The sequence below is a fragment of the Columba livia genome, chromosome 20 (assembly GCF_036013475.1).
Source record: "Columba livia isolate bColLiv1 breed racing homer chromosome 20, bColLiv1.pat.W.v2, whole genome shotgun sequence".
NCBI classification, from domain to species: Eukaryota; Metazoa; Chordata; class Aves; order Columbiformes; family Columbidae; genus Columba; species Columba livia.
The window spans coordinates 3,377,266-3,398,311 of record NC_088621.1 but is presented as its reverse complement, the minus strand read 5'-3'; the positions used below and the strand labels follow the sequence as shown (position 1 = coordinate 3,398,311).

The 21,046-nt window shown below is 42.7% G+C and overlaps 2 protein-coding genes across 3 annotated transcripts in view; one reads left to right on the top strand and one right to left on the bottom strand.

Moving 5' to 3' along the window:
• The window catches only part of ASPA (aspartoacylase), a 75,679-nt gene that overhangs the window by 19,683 nt on the left and 34,950 nt on the right, over positions 1 to 21,046 (bottom strand). The window lies entirely within an intron of this gene.
• SPATA22 (spermatogenesis associated 22) overlaps positions 1 to 21,046 on the top strand; it is a 57,101-nt gene that overhangs the window by 10,091 nt on the left and 25,964 nt on the right. Inside the window, exons 9-11 of one of the 2 annotated variants that reach the window (XM_065036390.1) lie at positions 4,539 to 4,621; positions 15,781 to 15,909; positions 17,317 to 17,470. In XM_065036390.1, the coding sequence (XP_064892462.1) occupies positions 4,539 to 4,553 (15 nt within the window). In that variant the 3' untranslated portion in view covers positions 4,554 to 4,621; positions 15,781 to 15,909; positions 17,317 to 17,470. Of the gene's footprint in view, positions 1 to 4,538; positions 4,622 to 11,467; positions 11,638 to 15,780; positions 15,910 to 17,316; positions 17,471 to 21,046 lie in introns of those variants that run through there. The other variant, XM_065036391.1, reaches the window with a different exon arrangement.

Below are 21,046 nucleotides of genomic sequence, written 5' to 3'. Positions count from 1 at the left end.
AGGCTGCTTGAGGGTAAAGGGGCCCAAGATAGTTGGTTAGTGTTCAGGGACTGTTTCTACCGGGCACAAGATCAGAGCATCCTGACACGTAGGAAGTCAAGGAAGGGAGCCAGGAGACCTGTGTGGTTAAACAGGGAACTGCTGGGGATGCTCAAGTGGAAGAGGAGAGTTTATAGGTCATGGAAGGGGGGGCTGGCCACTTGGGGAGAATCTAAGGCTGTTGTCAGAGGGTGTAGGGAGGCAACTAGGAAAGCTAAGGCCTCCTTAGCTTTAATTAAACCTGGCGAGAGGGGTCAAGGACAACAGGAAGAGCTTTTTCCAATACGTGGCAGATAAAACTAACAGCAGAGGCAATGTAGGCCCACTGATGAATATGCAGGTACTACTAATACATACAGATTAAAAAGAAACTTCTTTCTTGTATACAATTCTTTTTAGATATCCGGCTTAATTTTAGGCCGTGGCTACTGGTAGGTGCTTTTCTCACTAATCAAAATAATTGTACCAAAATATCATTATTGGTTTTAAAATTATTGGGTTCATAGAAGTTTTGACATTTAATAATATATAAAAAGTGAATTGAAGCTTTTAAAAGACTTAAGATTTTGAGACACAAAAGAAACTGGGAGGTAGACAGATGTTTTGAGGATAAACAGATTTTTGTTTTCCTAAGGCATTATGCCACTATATGTTTAGAGCAGTAAAAAGGCTGCTGATTAATCTTATTTCAATTCCAGAGTGTTCGCTGCTCGTACTTACGGAAGACTATCAATGCACTTCTGGTCTTTGTGAATCTGACCTTCTCTTCCCCATCTCCTTTGCTCTCTTTAGCAATACAGCTAAATGGAAGTGCTAGAATAATTTCTGCCCATTGCCTGTAGACAGGAATGTTCTGTTCTTAAACAGTAATAAAATACTATAAAATAGTAGGTATTGGAGTTGGAGATATGTGCTCTTTTGGTGCATATTTTGCAAAGAATGGTAAAAAGACAGACAACATGACCCCAACAATTGCCAGCATGTACCCCCAGCCAATCTGGCAGTCTCCTGCATAGTAGATGTCTGAGTTCTCACAGAATCTCTTCACAGTAGCAGAGTTGAAACCAAAAGGGTAAACCAAAAGCCCAGAAGCCATTATGAACACTGGAGAGGAGAAAAAGAAATACAACAATTATTAAAAATTCCTTGTTTTAGAAAGGCAAATAGATGTTATATTAAAATCATTTGAAAAAGTCATAGCTTAAACCTTCTGATTGTCAGATTCTCTTCACAATTACCTCTTATGGACAGCAGCATCCTAACGTGGTTGCAAGTTGGCATTGGGGTTGTTTTGATGAGAACTGTTGCCATCCTTAATTCCTTCTAGCAAATACACTAGCAGGTTAATCCAGTGCATAATGAAGAAATATGTCTAAGATACAAGCAAAGCTTAAGCCACCTCTTGATGTTGGAAATCCAGACTTGCCTCATGCAATTACACCGTCTGAATTATCTGTTAGCTTTTAATAGAACTTCACAGATTTTACAGTCTTTAATGAATATATGTTCTATTTAAACACCATGTCTTGTGCAATTAATTTAATGAAGAGCAGAACTAGTTTTCCAGCTTGGAAAATAAGACTGCCCAAGGTATAAATCATGACTACGATAAAGGTGCGTTAAAATACTCCGGGTACAGTTCTCAGAGCCTGGTTTTGCCCCCTCAGAAGTCCAAGGGGGCTGAGTTGGCCAATGCGGAGGGTTCTTCCATCCCACCTCTTGTGGGCACGAAGGAGGACCCGGGTAACTATAGACTGGTCACCCTCACCTCCATCCCTGGGAAACTGATGGAACTGACAGCCAATGATAGGACAAGGGGTAATGGGATCAAACTGGAACACAAAAGGTTCCACTTAAATATGAGAAGAAACTTCTTCCCACTAAGGGTGGCAGAGCCTGGCCCAGGCTGCCCAGGGGATTGTGGAGTCTCCTTCTCTGCAGACATTCCAACCCGCCTGGACACCTTCCTGTGTAACCTCATCTGGGTGTTCCTGCTCCATGGGGGGATTGCACTGGGTGAGCTTTCGAGGTCCCTTCCAATCCCTGACATTCTGGGATTCTGTGACTGAGAAACCATTTTTTCTTTTCTAGCCTTTCTGCTAATGAATAACCATTGTATATTAAATCTCTAGTCTATTCCTATATGGTTCAATTTTAAAAAGCTTTATTTTATGTACCACAAAGATCCCAGGAAGCAGTCCATTTTTCCTACCTTCCCATTCTTCCAGGTCGGTGTTTTGTTCAAATTCAGGGTGGATTTGTCAGTGATTCAGGAATAGTGCTAATCAGAATTAACTGTTATGTGTGAGCTGATAGATAATTCATAACTAGCAAACACCTAATGAAACATTAAGATTACAAAACAAACACTACATGCTATTCTCTGTAATTACATTTCAGGCAGGGCATGTGCATATTACTCCAATTATAATATTGGAGAGGCTTAATCTTCAAAGAATCCACTAAAAAAGGCCAATAACTCATTAGTCTTTTCTAATTTAAAAATTTTTTAATAAGCTTGGGTGCCAGATGAAGTAAAAAAGTTTAACACACTCAGCCTGTAAAGTCCCTGAATGATTTGAATAAAACCTTTCCTTATAATCTAAATGGAACCACCGAGTTAATCCCATGTAAAAAAAAGAGTAAGACTAAGAAAATTGAAATTAAAAAGAGAGAAACTGGAAGAGAAGCAAACTTGCCAGTCTTTTTCGCTCTAGGGTAACCCATGTGTGGGTTCAGGGAGAAACTGCCCGTCAGCGAGCGGAGGTCTCAGAGCAAGGTGCCTTTACCTGCCCTGGCTTACACAACCGCTCTCTTTCCCTTCACGCCTTTATGAACTGGAGGTTTATGGTGGTTCCCGAGCAACCGACACCGTGACCTCCCCCTTTCTCCAGCCGTGTGAAGGTGACACTGCAGGAGCCGGTTAAGGGCAAGGTCTTCCCAGCACAGACAACATCCTGAGCAAGTCCCACACTCCCTGAATTCAACCAGCTGTGGGTGCCTGGGGCTCACTAAGCTCAGCACCGGGTTCTCCGCAGCTATGCTTGTGCCTTTAGGCTCTAACACTACATAAAAACAGGAGCTAAAGCTAAATACAAAGAAGTAAGTTGCATTAAGCAGATCTCCCTTAACTACATGCATAGGACACCACTAAAAGCAACACGAAGCAGGACCTCTGTAGGCAGAAACAGAGGAAGCGACCTTGGAGAACAAGCAGAAAAAAGGGAGACTTTTCCTACTGCTGTTGCACAGTTTGTGAGTGTTAAACCACTAAACTGAGCAACAAACTAAATGGTCTTAATCCCTAGACCTGTGTAAATTGTGGCATTCACTCGTGGCTAATCCAGGTGGGAACAACGTGCTACCTAAGAGACTCTGATGTGCAGTGGATACCCAGCACAGCCCCACGCAACACCCAGGCTGCTCGGCTGCATGCAGAATCTCAAAATAGCCCCACGGTGCAAAACCTTCTGTAACATTTTGGCCCATTTGCCAAGGAAAGTGAGCCAGTTTTAGGAAAAACAGCAAGTGCTCTAAGCAAGAAGCAAGTCTAAAATTAAGATTTCAGTTTCATAGAATGTCCTGAGTTGGAAGGGACCCACAAGGATCATTGAATCCATGCATCTCATTCGGCAAAAGAAAACATTATATGGAATCGGAAGAAATCTTTTTATCATAAAAACATTTTAAACTTTGCTAGCTCTTAAAATTTGCTAGTTTTCTGACACTATCTCAACCCCTTCCTCCACTTATCTGTCCATATATATGTTTTCTTTGTGATTGGGTTACACAGAATTATTTTGAAGGTTGTGCTTTACAGTGTTTTGATTACCACTTGGCGCTGATGTTGTATGATTTAATGGAAGAAGCTTTTTTGAAGGCTAGAAATAATTTGTCACAGTCGAATGTAATGTGTTCACATATCAAACGGACTAAAAAGTTGCCCATGGTTTCATATCCTCAGGCATGTCAGAGAATGACCTCATTATTCTCATTTAGGTGCCCTCTTTCTTACAAAGGCTCAAAATATTGAATAGCCTGTTATTATCAGCAGAAGCCAAGCTTTCAGACGCAGTGCTAATGACTGCTTAATAGTGCTGTCTGTCAGCTGTGCAGTTAGCTGGGAGAGTGCACAAAGAAACAGTGGGGCTCCATTTAGGCTCCTCATGTAACACTTATGCCTCTGCATGGCTTTCCAACAACAAACATCACTTTTAAAGGTGTCAGAATACAGTAGCGAGTGCATCTTACCGTTATGTGTGGTGTAATCCTGCTGTCATACAAGATGACGAGAAGGCTAGACAACATATTTGGGTCTGTTCTATAGCATGAAGTATATGGAGTATAGAGGGGACTTGCTGGTAAAATGGATAGTTGGGGTTCTTTTGCCCCTCATTGCTTGACTGATCATTTGATTCATCTCCATCAGCTGTTGGGTCTTGTTAAAAACATGCATTTTTTGGTCTTAATATCTCACACATGGTGTTTGTTATTTTTAGGCCCTCAGCACCTGAGTTCTCAGCAGTAAGTTACAGCCACTGCAGGGCAGTTTGAAGTCAAGTCCACATGTGTTGCTTCAACTGTAAGTCACTTTTAATTTCTGCTTTCTAATCTGCCCTCCTGAACGCTTACAGTCTCATCCTCTCTCTTTATGTCACTGGTGTCCTACAGCCGGGCAGTCAGTGGCAGCTTTTCCTTTGCAGGGTTTGCTGGCCAAGGCAGCACCTCTGTGCTGAGCTCTTGCTCCTGGTGCAGGCCTGAAGCTTAAAAAATATGGTTTACCTATTTCTTTTTTAAAAGTAGATTCCTGAGTCTGTCGATTTTTAAATAAAATAACTTTAACAGGAATAAGGTATTATTAGAAAGGAGGACACTTCTTTTGAGGGAAGATGCCACTTTTGGTGATGGTAATAATGCTGAATCAATGACACTTCTACTCAGGGAAAACATCATTTTCTGCTATTTTAAAATCAAACTGTGACTCTTTATCATTGCAATGGTCCATTTATTTCATTAAGCTCCTGAAATACTGCTTAATTATTTACATCTATCACATATAAAGTTTATTTTAAGCCAGAAAAACTATAGCAATGCAGTTCTCTGGAGTGAGTGTAGAGGGCACCAATGTACAGCTCTCTTAAATGCCATGCACAAAAATGGCTATTTCCATTTATTTTGGCAAGACTGATGGAGTTTTTAACATATGAAACACAATAATTGAATATTTTTCTGTATTGTGAAGCTGGAATGTGAAAACTTGGCTAAGCTTACATATATCCTTAAATACTAGTGTTGAGATGGATGGAAATCCAGAGGTAGACCATAAAAATTACAGAGATCAGAAAAGGCTGGTTTATTTTATTGTATTTGTTAATATGTTTAAATGATCTGTAGTAGTAACACTGATCACTAAATACTAGTAAAATATGCTGTGTGCATGAATTATCTTCCTGAAATTACCTGCTGTAAGAAGATTAGTTAATCTTAGAAGTTTAATTTCTTGTGACAATGATGGATTAATTGCAAGACTGTGGGACATATCAGACAATCATTAGAATTCGGGCTGAATTGTGGGTGAGCAAGAGTATTATTCCAACCCTATTACAGATTATCACAGTCTTATCTCTTCTTGGAACATTTTTATTGACAGAGTTTAATCTACCAAAGCAGTTTTACACTCATCAAGAAGTTTCCTCTCACATATAATGCATTACCTCCCTCCCTAAAGCTGGCAGTTCTTATGCACAATCAGCTGACTTTGAATACCGCGTTTCCTCTCAGGTTTATACATTTCATTAATGTAATTATTCTATTAGCTCCTCATAAGTGTTTCTTTATGTTTACATGATTTTATTTACATCATTTTACACAAGATGCTGATCTAAAGCCCCAGACACCCTAACACAAAGCCAGAAATACAGCTAATGTGAGCAGCAATAAGAGAACCTTTCAACCAGTAACACAGCCAGATACCTTCAAACACATCATCTCTGTCCTCCTGCACTGCCTGGCCTATACTCAATAATTACCACTATCCTTCCCAAGCAAATATTCTTGTAGCACGCCTGAAGGGTCACTACAAATAGGATATTTTGGTGTACGTGGTGCAAGTTCTCTTGGACAAAAAGGAGATACCTACACGTCTTTTCCAACAATCGGAAATCTAAAGACAATACTAAATAAGATCCAGGGTCATAGTTGTTGTTGTTCACGGTAATAGCTGTGCAAATGGAAACAAGGTGGAATTTTGGGCTATCTGCAAATGAGGAATTTCCTTTTGGCTACTTCATAAAAGCGGGATTACCTAGAGCAATTTTGGTGAGAGCTGAAACGCATCTAAAATCAGCAGGCATGGTTTTAAACGCCAATTACGTATAAATAAAATGAACAGGAAAGTGACCTTGTCAAAGATGAAACAAACCAGACAAAATCCTACTGTTCTGGAAGCAAAACTTTGGAGGGGCAAAGCAAACAGGGACCACCGTTAAATGCCATTGTGCTCTGAATGGCAGGTGCACATCAGGAACCTATAGTTCAGCTCTTGAAAGCAGCCCTAGCAATTATTCCCTCCAAGGAAAGCAGAATGAAGAGCAGGGAAACGGGATAATAACACCCATAGGCTTGGTATCAAAATGTAGCTGTCTTCTGTTGTAACTGAACAAAGAGCTGGAACTCGGAATAATGATACAGCCACTTCGAACATATTACAGTTTAGCTCTTTTCCTTTGTAAAGAATTATTCCATTGGCTTCATTTCAGTCAAACATGTTGTGATTTGAAGAGCACGTATCAGGGCTGGGCTGTTGCCAAACAAGTAGATTACACCAGTTCCTTTTCTAGCTTTTCTAAATGGCACAACTCAGAAGTTAGCACTTAGCAGCTATAATATACATGTGGTTATAACAAAAGCTATGTAGCTTGTCAAAACCCTCTGTTAGCGAACAAAGGAACTGTATTAGTCTGTACAATGTCTCCAAACTCTATGTTAAAATAAATGCTGAGTATGTGACTACAGCTCACAAGCTCAAGAACTGCATCAGATATAGTAACTTGTATTTTTTATATGCATATATATGCAAAACTGCTGGGAAATATATGCATATAAAAAGCTGGACAATGCTTTCCATTTCAGTTTATTTGGTTTTAGCTGAGGTGGAACAGAAACAGGTTATTTTAAATAAAACTAGCATTGAAATAAGAGTGCCCATGCCCCTTTTTTGCACAAATCATTTTCTTACTGCTTAAATACCCCATTCGAGTTCAGTTGGCACAACGTCTTCACTCAGACCGGCCCTTATTGCCCAAATAGCCTTGTTCAGAAATGGCCAACAATTGTCCAAATAGCTGAATCTACCTCATTTTTTAACGGAAGGGAGTGCTATCTAACTATCCAGACCTGGGAAAAGAAATTCTCTGAAGCCAACACAGAGGTAATTGGGCTTGGTAATTGCTGCATTAGCTGCAAGTTTATTAAGGGCCACAAAAAGAAATGCCATCCCGGTGACCTTTGAGGTTGCATTTCACAGCATGTTTTCTACATGAGAACAAATCATGAACCGTCACTATTTCTGCCAAGTGAGTGGTAGCTATGGTGAAGATTTATAGATGTAATCTGGTAATCTATGGGCCTAATCAGGCAGTTATAGAGTTGTGTGTCATTTACTCAAAAAGGCTGAAATGATCTAGCGCTGTGTGGACTGTCTCTGGTGGAGGAGTGCGTTTTGTCATCTGCAAGGTTAGGAGATATACAGTCTATTTAGCAGACTGTGAAAGGGAGAGACAAGAGCTAATGTTTCTCAAAATAGCAGATTGTTACACAGAATTTTACAAGACTCAGCTAAGAAATGGGGGCTGTCAGATGTACTCTCATTTGGAAGCCATTACCATTTTCCTTTTTCGTGTGCCTTCGATAATTATGTAGATTTTCTGTTTAATTTTTTTGAAATTATGTAAGTCATGCTCACTTAATCTCTTTCAGAACAGCAAACACAGAAGCAGACTAATAATATCATATTAACATATTTAAGTGTTGGATTCTTTAGATGAGAGCAGCATGTTCAGAATGTCTTGTGCCTGTAATGTGCCTCCTTCCCTTATCTCTGTATTACATTTTATTCAGCAGTTAAGGAGTGCTAATAAAAAGTGCATATTTCAGTCATTCTATTTTAGGTAAACATAATACAGTGCACATTTTCTAAGCGATGCACATTGGTTAACTGCTCAATTCCATTTCTACAAATAGAAATATAGGTGGCAAACACTTTGCTTTTCAGTTAACCTATACAGGCCAGAAGCAGCGTGTACTCCAGCACAGGCAGGGAATGGAATAGATGGCTGAATATTTAAATTAATACTACTTCTTGCGATCTTTTGTCTAAGAACAAGTGCAGCTTCACCATGTGATGCGTTCCCTAGCGAGGAGCAGTGTCAGCCCGGGTCCGAACGCAGCTGGTTGTGGCGAGGGAGCAGACGCGTGTCCTTGCAGCATATTGTCTCTCCTTTGGACCCCACTCGCCCGGGGAGGGGAGATGCTGCCCAGCCTACAGCAGGTCTTGGCTCCTGCTCTGCCTGTCAGTTCCAAGCTCTTAAATAGCTATTTAGAGCAGGGGCTGAGGTCCAAAAGACAGGCAGTGATGTGTAGATCACCTGAAATGTCATGATTTGACATGACACATTTGCTCCCTTCTCTTCCCCACCTGCTCACCTCACAGACCTGTTTTAAATCAATCTTTTCACCTCTCCCAAGACTCACAATTTAAGCAGAGCAGACTCTCACCAAAACAGATTTATAATGAAGCTGGTGGCCATTAAATACTAGCCTTACATCAGAGGTGACCTTATTGTAAAGCATTGTATGGTGAATTTATTTTGACTTTGCGCATTCTATACCTTGTCTCCTGCATAGCGGAGACGCACGATGTGGCAGCCGAGTCAGTGGTGGTGGGAGGCCTGATGCCTGAGAATAATGCCCATGTCTCACTTCGTTACGGCTGCACTTCACATCCCAGCAGTCTTCAAGCCTCAGGGATATCGCATTCATTACCTCTTTCAGAGACACGTATTTTACATAAATGGCTGAAAGGTGATTAGAATCCCTGACAGAACAGCATTTTATCTGGAATGCAACCATGAAGAATACGTGCTTAGAACAAAAAAGGCATCCTACATCCTTCTTCTAATTGATTTAAGCTACAAAGGACAGATTCAGTTTTCCTAGGGCACAGGAAGTACCAGGAAGACAGAAATGGCATGTTTTCCTATCTCCTAATAAAAACTCCTTGACAGGGGGTTGAAACCTGAGTTTTCTGTTTCTCAGATGTCCCTGTCCTGTGAATGTCATCACTCAGCAGACGCACACGTGCTGCCACCTGACCATAAAAAACAGTTCTGTAACAACCCTCATTTCACGCTGCTGATTCCAGCCCACCATAAATCAGCAGCACCACAAGTAACAGTGGAAATAATTGTCTGTTCCTGAGCTCCCCTCTTGTTATGGCCCAGGTGCCGCACAGCTGTAGCCATACGGTAGCCTGCATCCTGCTGAAGTGGGGTAGAGCAGCACCTCCTACAGTAAATACCACCTGAATACGGGAACCTCTTGGATGCTGCGAACTGGGCAAGTGCAGCTTGTACTCATGCAGTGGTTTCCTTCACCTTTAAAAACGTTATAAAAGGCATCACCTCTGGCTTAAACCGGATGCTCATTCATTGAAAGCTGCCTGGAAATGCAGCAGGTGATCCCAGGGCTGATCCTCAGACAATCTGTCGGTGTGCTGCGCTCTGACCCAGCTCCCTCTCGCAGTGCACCCTCTCTCTACCATCCACCTTTTTGTTTTGGTTGGTTTTTCCCTGAGCAGAGGTTGCTCATACTGATTCCCAGCCGTGCAAATGAATTAGTGCAGCGCAGCCAACACTTTGACTTCAGCCGTGTTTCACCCCTCTGTTCTTTAGCCAAGTTTTACACGGGAACTTTCAGAAATGTGTCCTGTTAAGGCACAAGGTCAAACCAGCACCAGGCTGGTGGTGCTGGTCAGGATGCACAGCCAGCAGCAGAATGGTCTGCTTGTGAAAACCACCAGCCACATCTCACACAAGAAGCTGCTGAAAGAAAAGAGCCAAAACTCACCTGGCATCTTATTACTGAGAAATAATGTAGAAATCCAGAGCAGTGATAGAAATGCCCCAAATTACTACCTAAATAGAAGTGATTTGGGATATCTGATCATTTTTATCAGGTTGGCCCAGCTGCACCATTTCCCATCTCCAATTATACCAAAAGGGCCCACATTTCCTCCTTCATTAATACATTTGAAGGATTTAATGAGTTACTTCATCAGGTTAATAAATCCCTTCAATAACTTTATTACATTTTGATACAATTATTCAAGTAGTGCAGCTAACAAACGATCATCATTTATATTTCTTGACAATAAATTAGTTAATATATTTGGACCGTGAAATTCAAAATCCATAAATAAACTCTGGGGACGACTGGATGTCTTTGTGGGGGAGGGTGTTTTTCTCTCCCCACTTAGGGCAGCTTTGGAAACCCTCTGTCTCTTGTGCAAGTGACTTCAGGCAAGTGCTAAGGAGAACTGCAGGAGGTTGGTGCCTCCCAGCAACGTTCTGCTTCCCAGCGAGTGCCGAGGGAGGAGATGAGCTGCTCTAGGACATACCGCTGCCCATAGGGAGGTCCCTTAAAATGCATCAGGAGGGACATAACCCGTATTTATTTGCTCCAGCCCTTTATCAGGTTTAAAATCCAGCTTCATAAAGGCTGTTCCATTTCTCGAGGTGAAGATCTTTGGCTAATTTTGACAAGGTGCAGTGACACCATCAGAAAATAACATTATATTCTGGAAATTATTTTAAAACTAAATTGGATTGGTTGCCATGCCATTTGTTTTTTCCTGTGGCATCATAGTAAATTACATCATCAACAGAATAACCTGAGGGGCAAGGATGTTTTCAGAATCTTAACCTTCGAATGGCCAGCAGTATTATAGCTTCCTATTGCCAGAGTAATAATATTTATGGTATGTAGACTGCAAGAATGGAACCGTACCATTTATTTACTTATACTTGATAGCCACCTCCAGCAAGAACAAATTTCCCATTAATCACCACCTTATCTCTGTAAGAAACGTTTACTCTCAAGGACATCTGTATTATTCCCTTTGTTTTATTAATACAGAGAATAGCACTGCCGTGGATCATTTGACGCTGAACTTTATTTATTTTCTAGATTTTCCTCTTTAAGGGGCGCTGAACTGCTTAAATAAAATAAACATTGATCTTTCTTAATAGCCAAACTACTGAAGACCGCAGTCATAGCGAGGGACATGTGCTTTGGAAATCAATCTGGATATATTTTTATGTAAAGAAACTGCAAATCAGTTTCTCTTTCTTCTCTCTTTTTTAATCTGCAGAAAGTCCAGTTATAAATGCTGAGTTCCTCCCGGGGGTGCAGATGACCTTGTTAACATGTGAGAGTGCCAGAAAAGCAGCGCCCTCCACCCAGGGGGTCAGGGAAGTAAAGCCAGTTCCTACGTTCAGATCTTCGCTTGTAATAAAAACTGCATATTTCTCTTCCCTTTCACACAGTCTTTAGTTAGCATTTTTAAAATTACACATTACATTGAGCTCCGGGCTGGTTTGTTTTCCTAATTTTTCAAGAGCACTGCATCATATATTTTCATCTTTAAAAAAGAAATCGATGTAGGCCCAGCAGGGGACAATATCAGACAGCCAAATTCTCTTTCATGTGAGAAAAGCATTAGTGGAAAGACTTCCGCAAGCTGAAATTTGTGGAAGTTTCTCCCAGTCAGTGGGTTTGGTTCTGTTCGGTTTTCTAAACTAGAAGACAATCTCAGATAAGCACACACAGGTCGTGGCTCAGCTCGGGAGGACTGCGGCTCTTCCCGCCAGCAGCGGACTAACTTGTGTGCAATCTGCTTTGAAATAATGGAGTCGCAGTTTCCCATTTCCTTTCATTTGGGCTGCGAGTGCCGTGCAGCGCTCAGGGCAGCGGGGCCACTCCAGCCCTGTGATTGCACAGGAGACGCAAGCGGCATTTAATGGCTGCTTTCCCATCCAGCCGCCTCTCAGCTCTGTCTCGGCGAGTGATAACTGTTGGCAGCCGGAGCTGGTGATGCTGGTGTGTTTTAGACAAAGCAAAGCCAAAGGTTCCATCCCCAGCCAGCCCTGTGCCCCCTCTCCGTCTGTCTCAGCCCAGGACACAGTGACAGTGTCCACATCGCTTGTCCTGATCCACCCTGCAGGTCTGAGTGTCCTTCCCATGGAAACCAGAGCCTGAAGGGAAGGGGAAAGGAGAGGAAAGGAAAGGAAAAGGAAAGGAAAAGGAAAGGAAAAGGAAAAGGAAAGACCCGATCCATGCCCTCTCTAGCATGATGGCCCCTCTTCAGAAGTGCCCAAGTGCTTGGCAGGAAGGAGATATGCCCTGTTGCCCAAAAGCAAATAATTTATCTTACATTACGATAAACCTCATGCGGTACCAGAATTAGGTGGCTGGGCTCATGGAAGGGGGACCTATTCATATTAATTTGCTGTTTAATTAGGTGTCCAATACCATACAATGGTGCGACACTTGCTTGGATGGGATGAGACACCTAATTGTCAGGTGAACACGCCGTCACACCTGCCTCCTAAACTCAAACGCTGCTCACAAAGCAATTACTCTGCAGTCTGTCAAATGCAATTTAACCAGTAATTTGCTTGCAAAGTGAAAGCTGCGCTTTCAAATATAGTAAAGGACTCTATCCTCTGTCCTGCCCCTGTGCCACTGCTGGGTCCAAACCACGCTGGTCCTGCCGAGGATGCGGCCCAGCACAACCGTCCCATGTGGGATTTCGGGAACAGGTAGGGTTGGCTGAGCCATTGAGCACAGAGCACCCAGGGAACCCTTCAGTGACTCTGTGCCGGTTTGTCAGGTTACGGTGACCCCGTGGATCGGTGTGTGACAGTGGGGCTGTGAGGATGCTGCTGGGAGGAACGCCAGCTGTGCTACTGGGTTTCTCTGACTCCAGCGAGTGAGCAGAGCCCGGCCTCGGGCACCCCTGCTCAGCTGCGCCTGCCCAGTGCTCGGCCACCCTGCTGGGAGCTGGGACCCCCATTTGTCACGGGCATCGACACCGAGACTGCCAGCCCCACAGCACAGCAGTGAGAAACGCCCCAGGCAGGCTGGTGAGTCCACCGGCTTCCTTCAGGGATGACAAAAATAACCCCAGCGCACTTCCATCCTCCTGCATTTAAATGCTTGAGTTAATAACATTTATGAGGCAGCACAGAAAAATGAGCTTAAATACATCGTCTGTCATCTCAGGGTACTGAGTTACACTGTTACTGAAAGAGATACAGAGAAATGCGTCTAATAAACAGAGTATATTTTGCACAATTTACTTTGCATTTTCCTGCAACAAGCACAGGATAGTAAGGCTTCTAAATGATCATAATATATGTGCAGAAAGAGCAGTTCCCTGAGGGCTACTGATTAATCAGGGCAATGCTCATTTGTCCTGGCAGAAGTGATGTGCATCTGGGCAGGGCAAGCGGTGAACCCCAAGTGCATACAGCAGCCAGCAGGGGCCAAAAGTTTCCATTCATTTCACTAATTTTCCCTCTATGAAAAGAACGTGTTTCAGTACAGCACCAGGACATAACAGCACTTATTCTCTGTCCTAATTCCTTTAGGGTTTGGTCTGACCGAGGTATAAAGAGGCCCCACATTCATTTTAGAGACTATAAGTGCGTAAGAGCTTCCAAACTAAGACATCCCACAGCTACGCTGTTCAGGGGAGGACAGAAGGTCTCAGCTGCAATATCTGGTTACTGCACAAGGGACTTGGGAACAAGTTAGAAGATTTAAAGGCTTTTTCATCAGCTGATTTAAATCCCTGCCTGGATTTTTAGTACCCAAGAAACACGGCATGCCCACTGATTGCAGTCCTTCCTGCACTCCATCATCGTCATATTAATTTTGCGGTTTGGCACGGTCGTTGCCACCTAGAAGTTTGCAAGCCAGTGTTTGCTAGTAACGACGTGCAGCCCCTGTGCTGTACACGTGTTGCTCTAGTGTTCATTTTCAAATGAGCCACAGAAAGGACAAACTAAAAGCAGATGTGTCATACTTTTCTCTGTACGTTTGGAAGCTCAGCGATGGAAATATCTTTGTCAGATAAATGAATTTCAGGTCACTTGGATAAATAGATGCAATAAAATACTTTCTTTGTAGATGAAACCCGTACAAAAATGTGATCCAACAACTCTTCAAGGAAATTGCCGTGTAAGAGATCCAGCTTTGAGGCTTACCTCAGGCTTTTGCATAACAGGATAGTGAGTACTTTAAATTGGAGAAAATGCGATGGCATCTTCCAATTTCTTCCCACTTGCTTTTTCAATTTCATGGGATCAGCAGAAAGTGAAGGGAACCAAAGCTGAACTAATGCTGTGCCTTTGACTCCACCGCTGCCTGAACAGAAGGCAGGGATTGTTTGGCAGAGGAAGGAGAATGCGCTACCCTCTTATGGGCATCCCAAAATCGCCAGAAAATGGGGATTTTTGACTTGTTTTCAACATAGCATGAGAAAGAGGAAAACCAGGAATAAATGGAAAGGCTGCAACATAATGGGAAAATGGTAGTTATTTAGTTTGGCTACCGATTTATTAATGCATTGTAGTTATGCACTCAGGAATAAACCCTCACTTAAAAATGTTCTTCAGCTCTCACTGGGATTATTTACAGGAAATAAAAACAGTTAAAGAATTAGAATGAAATTCTGCCCATACTGAGTCAACAGCAATGTTGCCACAGGCCTCATCAGGCCAGGTTTTGCCCCAGATATCTACAAAGAATCACTTCTGTTGGAGTAGCAGATTAATATTCGACAACACCAGTTTATCTTTCCCTACAGAATCCTTCATTTTGATGCATCTGGCCAAAAATTTTGCTCCACAGGTTTGCATTGCAGTGCAAGACAGACACTGACACACTGTCCTCCTTAGCCTGTTCGCCCAGCGTGCCTGGTCCTGCTTGATTTAAGCACCTTCTGCAATTCTTATTGTATTTTATCTCCATGTTCCTTACAAGAATTCTCCCCTCTGAGGTATCTGCTTTCTCAGCAGCAACTTTAAGGCATTTCAGGCTACCAAAGAACTATAAAATTGACACTGTGCTCATATATATAATAAAGAACATGCTCCTTTCACCCTGTCCTTCAAAAACCCATAAGCATTCGCTGTACTTGAGTAGTTTGCCATATGCTTTTGCAAAGGAACAGTTTGCACCTGCCACCACAATACAGGAAAAATGCCAGCTTTGTAGGAGAAAACATTAACTAATTTACACAAAGCCTTAGGTGGTCTATTAGCCCTGCATAAAAGCAAGAACGTATAATTACTGGATCCACAGATAGAATTAAATTTGATGGACTACAAAGAAGCAATGAATGGAGCAATTAACAACAAAGCCCAACTCCTCTGATCAGGAACCCGTGGCCTGGCTGAATGATGCTGACAGGACAGAATCTACCCCTACAGTCCCAAAAGACACATCCACACTAAACCTTTAACTCAACGCAAACAGTTAAATTTCCATCAACAACACCGCAGCCTTCTCCTGAACTCCTGAGGATGGTGTAAGATACAAACCAATAACAACATAACCAATTCAGCACAGAACTAGTTGTCCGGCATAATTAATTTTGCCATATCATTCTTTCTCCAGTGTTTCTGGACTTGGATAGCAGCCACATGAGATGGTGCCTCCTCCACAGCTGATGCTGTTTTGGGAGAACACGGCGTTGCTCACTGGAGCACCACGTGCCCGACGGTCCAGTGCAGCAGACGCGGTCCTGTAAGTGTCATGGAATAGTTGCTCCGTAGGCTTAAGTTCATTAAGATAATTGTGACCAGTCAGAGGCACAAGCGCACAGTTAAATTTGGGCTGGCAAAACCCAGCCGAAAGAAAAGCATCTCCACTTCGCAGCTCTCCAGCCACGCAGGTTAACTGCAAGTATTTTGGCAGCGCCTGCAGCCAGGCGGGAAGCTGGGCTGTTTCTGTCACAGCTTCTGTCCACGATTTGATTTAATGCCCTCTATGAGCAATTGCATCTTGGTGCTTGTAATAAGAAAATGTCATAAAGGTACCTGCTGCCTGGTCCAACATCTTTTGGCATTGACAGTTCAAATTTACAGCTTTAATTCAGGAGTCTGGAAGCCTGGTGTTCTGTACACACTTAGGGAAGGGTTGAAGGAACAATGTTTTATAAAATATTCACCTGTGTTCAGTGACCCATGGAGGATATAACCCATTAGACCTTGTGAAGTGACTTGCAGGCAAATTCACAGTCCAGATTGTCCAGTGGCAAATTGTGAAGTCCTGCTTAAACCCCTGTGTGCCGCATGTCCTGACTTGAATGTTTTGCTTCCGTACAATAAAGAGCTGAGCTTTCAGCAGCTTAGTTGAACAAGTGCCCAAATGGGTTCTCCCAGCCTCTTGTAAGAATTCTCTCAGTCTTGGTTTCTCGACCATTTATACAACAAACTGCATTTCAAAATTGCCTCCTGTTCTTACCACTTCTTTCCTAACAAATATTTTGCTGAGGGATGAAGTAGCTGAAATACACAATTATCAATAAATTCACCACCAGCACCTGAATTGCTCTTGCTGTTTTTTGGGCAACTTCAGAGCTGGATGATGCTCCTCTATGGTCCCAAAATATGGGTGGTGCTGCCCCCATGAGATGCTGGGCTGAGGGTGTGTGTAGCTCCAGGTGTCTGTGGCATCCTCATTAAAGCCTCAACCTCCCACTGAGTCAGGAACTAACTAGCTTTCTCTCTCTCTCGACTAAAACCAGTAGAATTTAGAGGGTTAAGCTCTGACCTCTGTTGACTGCTCCATTTCCCTTATCAGCACTGGCACAAGCCCGTTTTCCAGGGGGTTCTGCATATTTCGGTGAGCCAGAACACGGGTGGCTCTGGGGCCAGGGGCAGGACAGTTTGCATGCTGAGAACAGGTCAGATTTGGTGCGCAAGAAAGACAGCTGGTTTTATCAAGCAGTTTCTGTAGCAATGGTTTGATTTTCCAGGTATTTATTAGCATTCTTTGAAATAGTTTATCAAATACTGTGGAGGTGTTATCTGCACAGAGCACTACTATAGATGTATAATGCTGGCACGGTAAGCCTAACGTAGCCCTGGATTTCTAAAAACTGAAAAATACTTCAGAGGAGAAATGCATATATAATTTCACAAATTTCAGGAAAGATCAGATCCTTTCTCTCCGTTCTACAAAGTCAATCAAGACATGATGTGCCTCGAATTTATTGGCGCCAGACCAGCTTGGAGCGTGGGGCATGGCAGAGAGGTGACAGCCCAGCCGCAGGACACGCCACGAGCATCCAGAGCAGGACGAGGTGAGTGACCTTCAGAGCAAGTGGGACCTTCCTAGTCCTGATAACCGGGTGAACCAGGCAGCTCATTACACAGACGCAGGGAAGACAGAGACAGAGAACACCCCTGCAGGCAGGGACTTGCTTTCTGCAGGGGTCATGATAGGTTTCACAAAAATGGTACAACTGAAACACAGAGCTAAGTGTGCCCATGTGAAAGGCGCTGACACGCACACCCCACTTGGGAGACTGGACAAAACGGCTATGGGATTTCCTTTAGGAAGAGCCGAGCTGCGCGTGTGGCTGTCACGCACAGGACAATGTCACCCTGCTGAGCGCAGCGGGTCGCAGGAACTGAGTAACGACGCGTTGAGCAGAGGCGAAGGGCGGCAGCGCCCCGGCCATTGCCCAGACTGCTCCCCCAGCACACAGGGAGCCCAACCTTGACACTCCTGCTCCCTTTGCAGCCCAATTTCACTCCCTCGCCTCTCTTACCGCTGCGTTCCCAGGGGTCACGTTTGGGACTGTTACAAAACGCAGGCACACTGGCATTACAAATGTCCCCAATCTGTGCTGTATATGCAGCTGTTTAATGAGGCCTGCTGTCATTACAGCAAAATGATTCGAGGACTTTCTTAAAAAAGCCTCTTATTTATAGTATCATAGATTACCTTATTACCTCTTTACTGGGAGGTGCTTTGAAATACTGTGCAAACATTTCAAGCTGGTCCCGAAATAATGTGCATTTAAATAGAATCTAACAAGACAAACAAAAATATTGGATGGAAGAAAAAGCATTTGTTGAAATTTGCTGAAATCTTCAGCAAAGAAGTATTTTTATGAAAAGTATACACTTCTGAGCAAGAGTTTCACAGTGTATCTTGCACATGGGAGTCAGTGCAAGTGATTAGTCAGAATTTGCTCCTACCAGAAAAACTACCTGAAAAATAACATTACAAAGCAAAGTTATTATTCACTCATAATATTCAGAAAGTGAGAGCTGCTTTTCCAAGTTGTTTTTCAAGAGAATATAAAAAGCCTCTATTGATATCTAGTTCTTTTCAAAGCTTTCCGTAACCCTGTGTATGAGCACTCCATGAACTCCAGCTACGCATCCCTGTTTGAACAAGAAGAATATCTGAAGTACATATCTGGTGAATAAAGGAGATAGCCGGGGCATGCTGATTTAAACCTGGCCAGGTCCTCATGTTCCTACAGTGGATAATTACAGGTGGAATCTCAAACAGAAATGTATTAATCAGAGTAGGATCTGCTGCCAGTGCCTTTCCCGTCAAGACTCAAACAGCAGCGAGGAAATGAAGCGGTAATGACAGGGCTTCCATTTAGCCTCTAAATCTTTTTTTTCTTAGGTATCCATATATTAATGAAATTTATATGCTTTTTAATGCAGGAGACATTTTGATGATCTTAAATACAGTCTCTAATTAAACATTCTGTAATTAAACTTCGTGGTTTATCTATGTAAAATGCCCAGGAATTACAGCAAGCCTTATTCCTCCAGGTTAAGCCCCGCTTTAACTTGAAAGACATGCAGGGAAAACACGCAGAAGACACAAGTTTGAACACTGCGTTTTAAAAGTCTCCATTCTCACATGCCAATGGATGACATTGCACCCCAGAAAAATACATTTTAAATAATAATTGTAATTAATTTGTGGAGGGTCTGGCTCCTGTCTTACAACAGATCTATGCCATACTCGCCTTTGTTTGCTACATCTGTGAAACATCCATTATTTTTCCATGGTGTAAACAATACCGTTTCTGTTGCTTTCCCTGCAACACAGTGCCATGTTCATTCCTCCTTCGAAAATTTCAGAAAGAGAAGCAATTTATAAGAATGACAAGAAAATGGCTTCTCATTTGTGTACACCACAGCAACGTGACACGCAGAAAGGGGCGCTGGTGAGATTCACAAATCCTCATTCCCACTGAGTTCCAAGCAGTCCAGATTAATCACATCGACCAATTTGATCATAAAGATTCTAATTCAGCACAGGTTAATTGAGAAGTCAGATTTCCTGCTATCACTTCTGGAGAGGAGGGAGATAAGCGAACACAATGACTCTTTATCAACAATATGGGGACTTCATTTAAAGAGAGAGCATTAGGTTACAGGCTGGAAGATTAGTAGCAATCAGGCCGCTCTCAGAAAAGAAAATGCACTGGGTAATAAAGATAGAAGGCATGAAGCTGGATGCATAGAAATGAGGTTCGATGCCAAATATTACAGATCAGATCTGAGCTATCTGTCAAGTTGGCACTGATCATCACCGATGCACAATTATTATTATTCACCTGTGATCAGGTCATTTACCACTATCAAGTCAATGGCTCCTCCCACCCATTCCATTCGTTAATGACATTTTAATGAAAAAAAAGTCCATCTATTACCTCTTTGAGATCACTAACCATTGTGTTATGGTACGTAGTATATGAAATACATTTACTTTTTCCCAGTCACCCATAAAAAGATACCAGCTATTATTCTGTTCTTTAGCCACAACTCCATAAATCTGAGTGCAGTTCTGCATTTAAAGGTGGCAGGCTTATTTTTCCTTTTTCTTTGTGTGCCATGTGTTTTCCATACCAAAAAGTGCCTGTTTTGTTGCAAGTGACAGAAGGAGAATTTAAAGGGATGCTGGAGGATCATAAAGACTCCCCTCTACCCAATCCCAAGCATGCATTTGCTTTATTGTTCTGCTGACTAAAGAATTAGAAACTATTAATATTGTCTCTGCTGGCAGGTCAGAAAAATACTTATTCTGTAGTCGAGCAGATTAATCCGAAGGGGGAAATAACCCCGCAAAGCCCTGCAAAAGCTGCCTGTCTCACCAATCCATTTCCCAAACCCAGATGTTTTCAATCTGTTAAGTGTTAATCTCACGATGCTTCTTTTTATGCCTAGTGAAATGATTTCAAGGTGTATTGCGCTATTAGAGAATTCATATAATTAGTGCAGTTATTATTCGTTATGAAGGAGCCTTTAGAAGGAAACCCTGCGAGTTTCTCAGTTCTATGCTCACATTAATTATCAAGGCATGTCAGGACCTCTTGCCATTAGCTGTTTGATGGGCTCTGGATACTGCCCAACTTTGGCTACACTTTCCAAAGAAACAGTGAAATCAGAGGCGGCAGCATACTAGGTAAGTTATAAATAAAATGCTGGTGTTCTGTGATGAGAGCCTGAACGAGCTGAAATTCAGCCTTCAGAGACGATGATTGAAGAGTTTTTGGTCAGGGGAATACACCGAGCACTTGGCCCCTCTGCACAAGGGCAGGGAATTTCTGGTGCTCGGCGCCCTCCCTCGAGAGCCGATCCGGGGGAAACAGTTCAATTGCAAAGCAGTTATCACAACATTACACCCCATGACTAATCGAGGTTCCTGGACAGAGCAGGCGTGGGCAGAGACTGAGGTCAGAGGTGCCGATTTGCAGAGCCTGTGATGGGTATGTCAAATACATTTGCAAATGAACACACTGGAATCCAGTCTCTGAGATTTACTCCAGCAAAAAATGGGTGACTCTATGAAATGTGGTTATAGTTAGACATTTTTCCTGAAAACTGGAGATATATTTTTA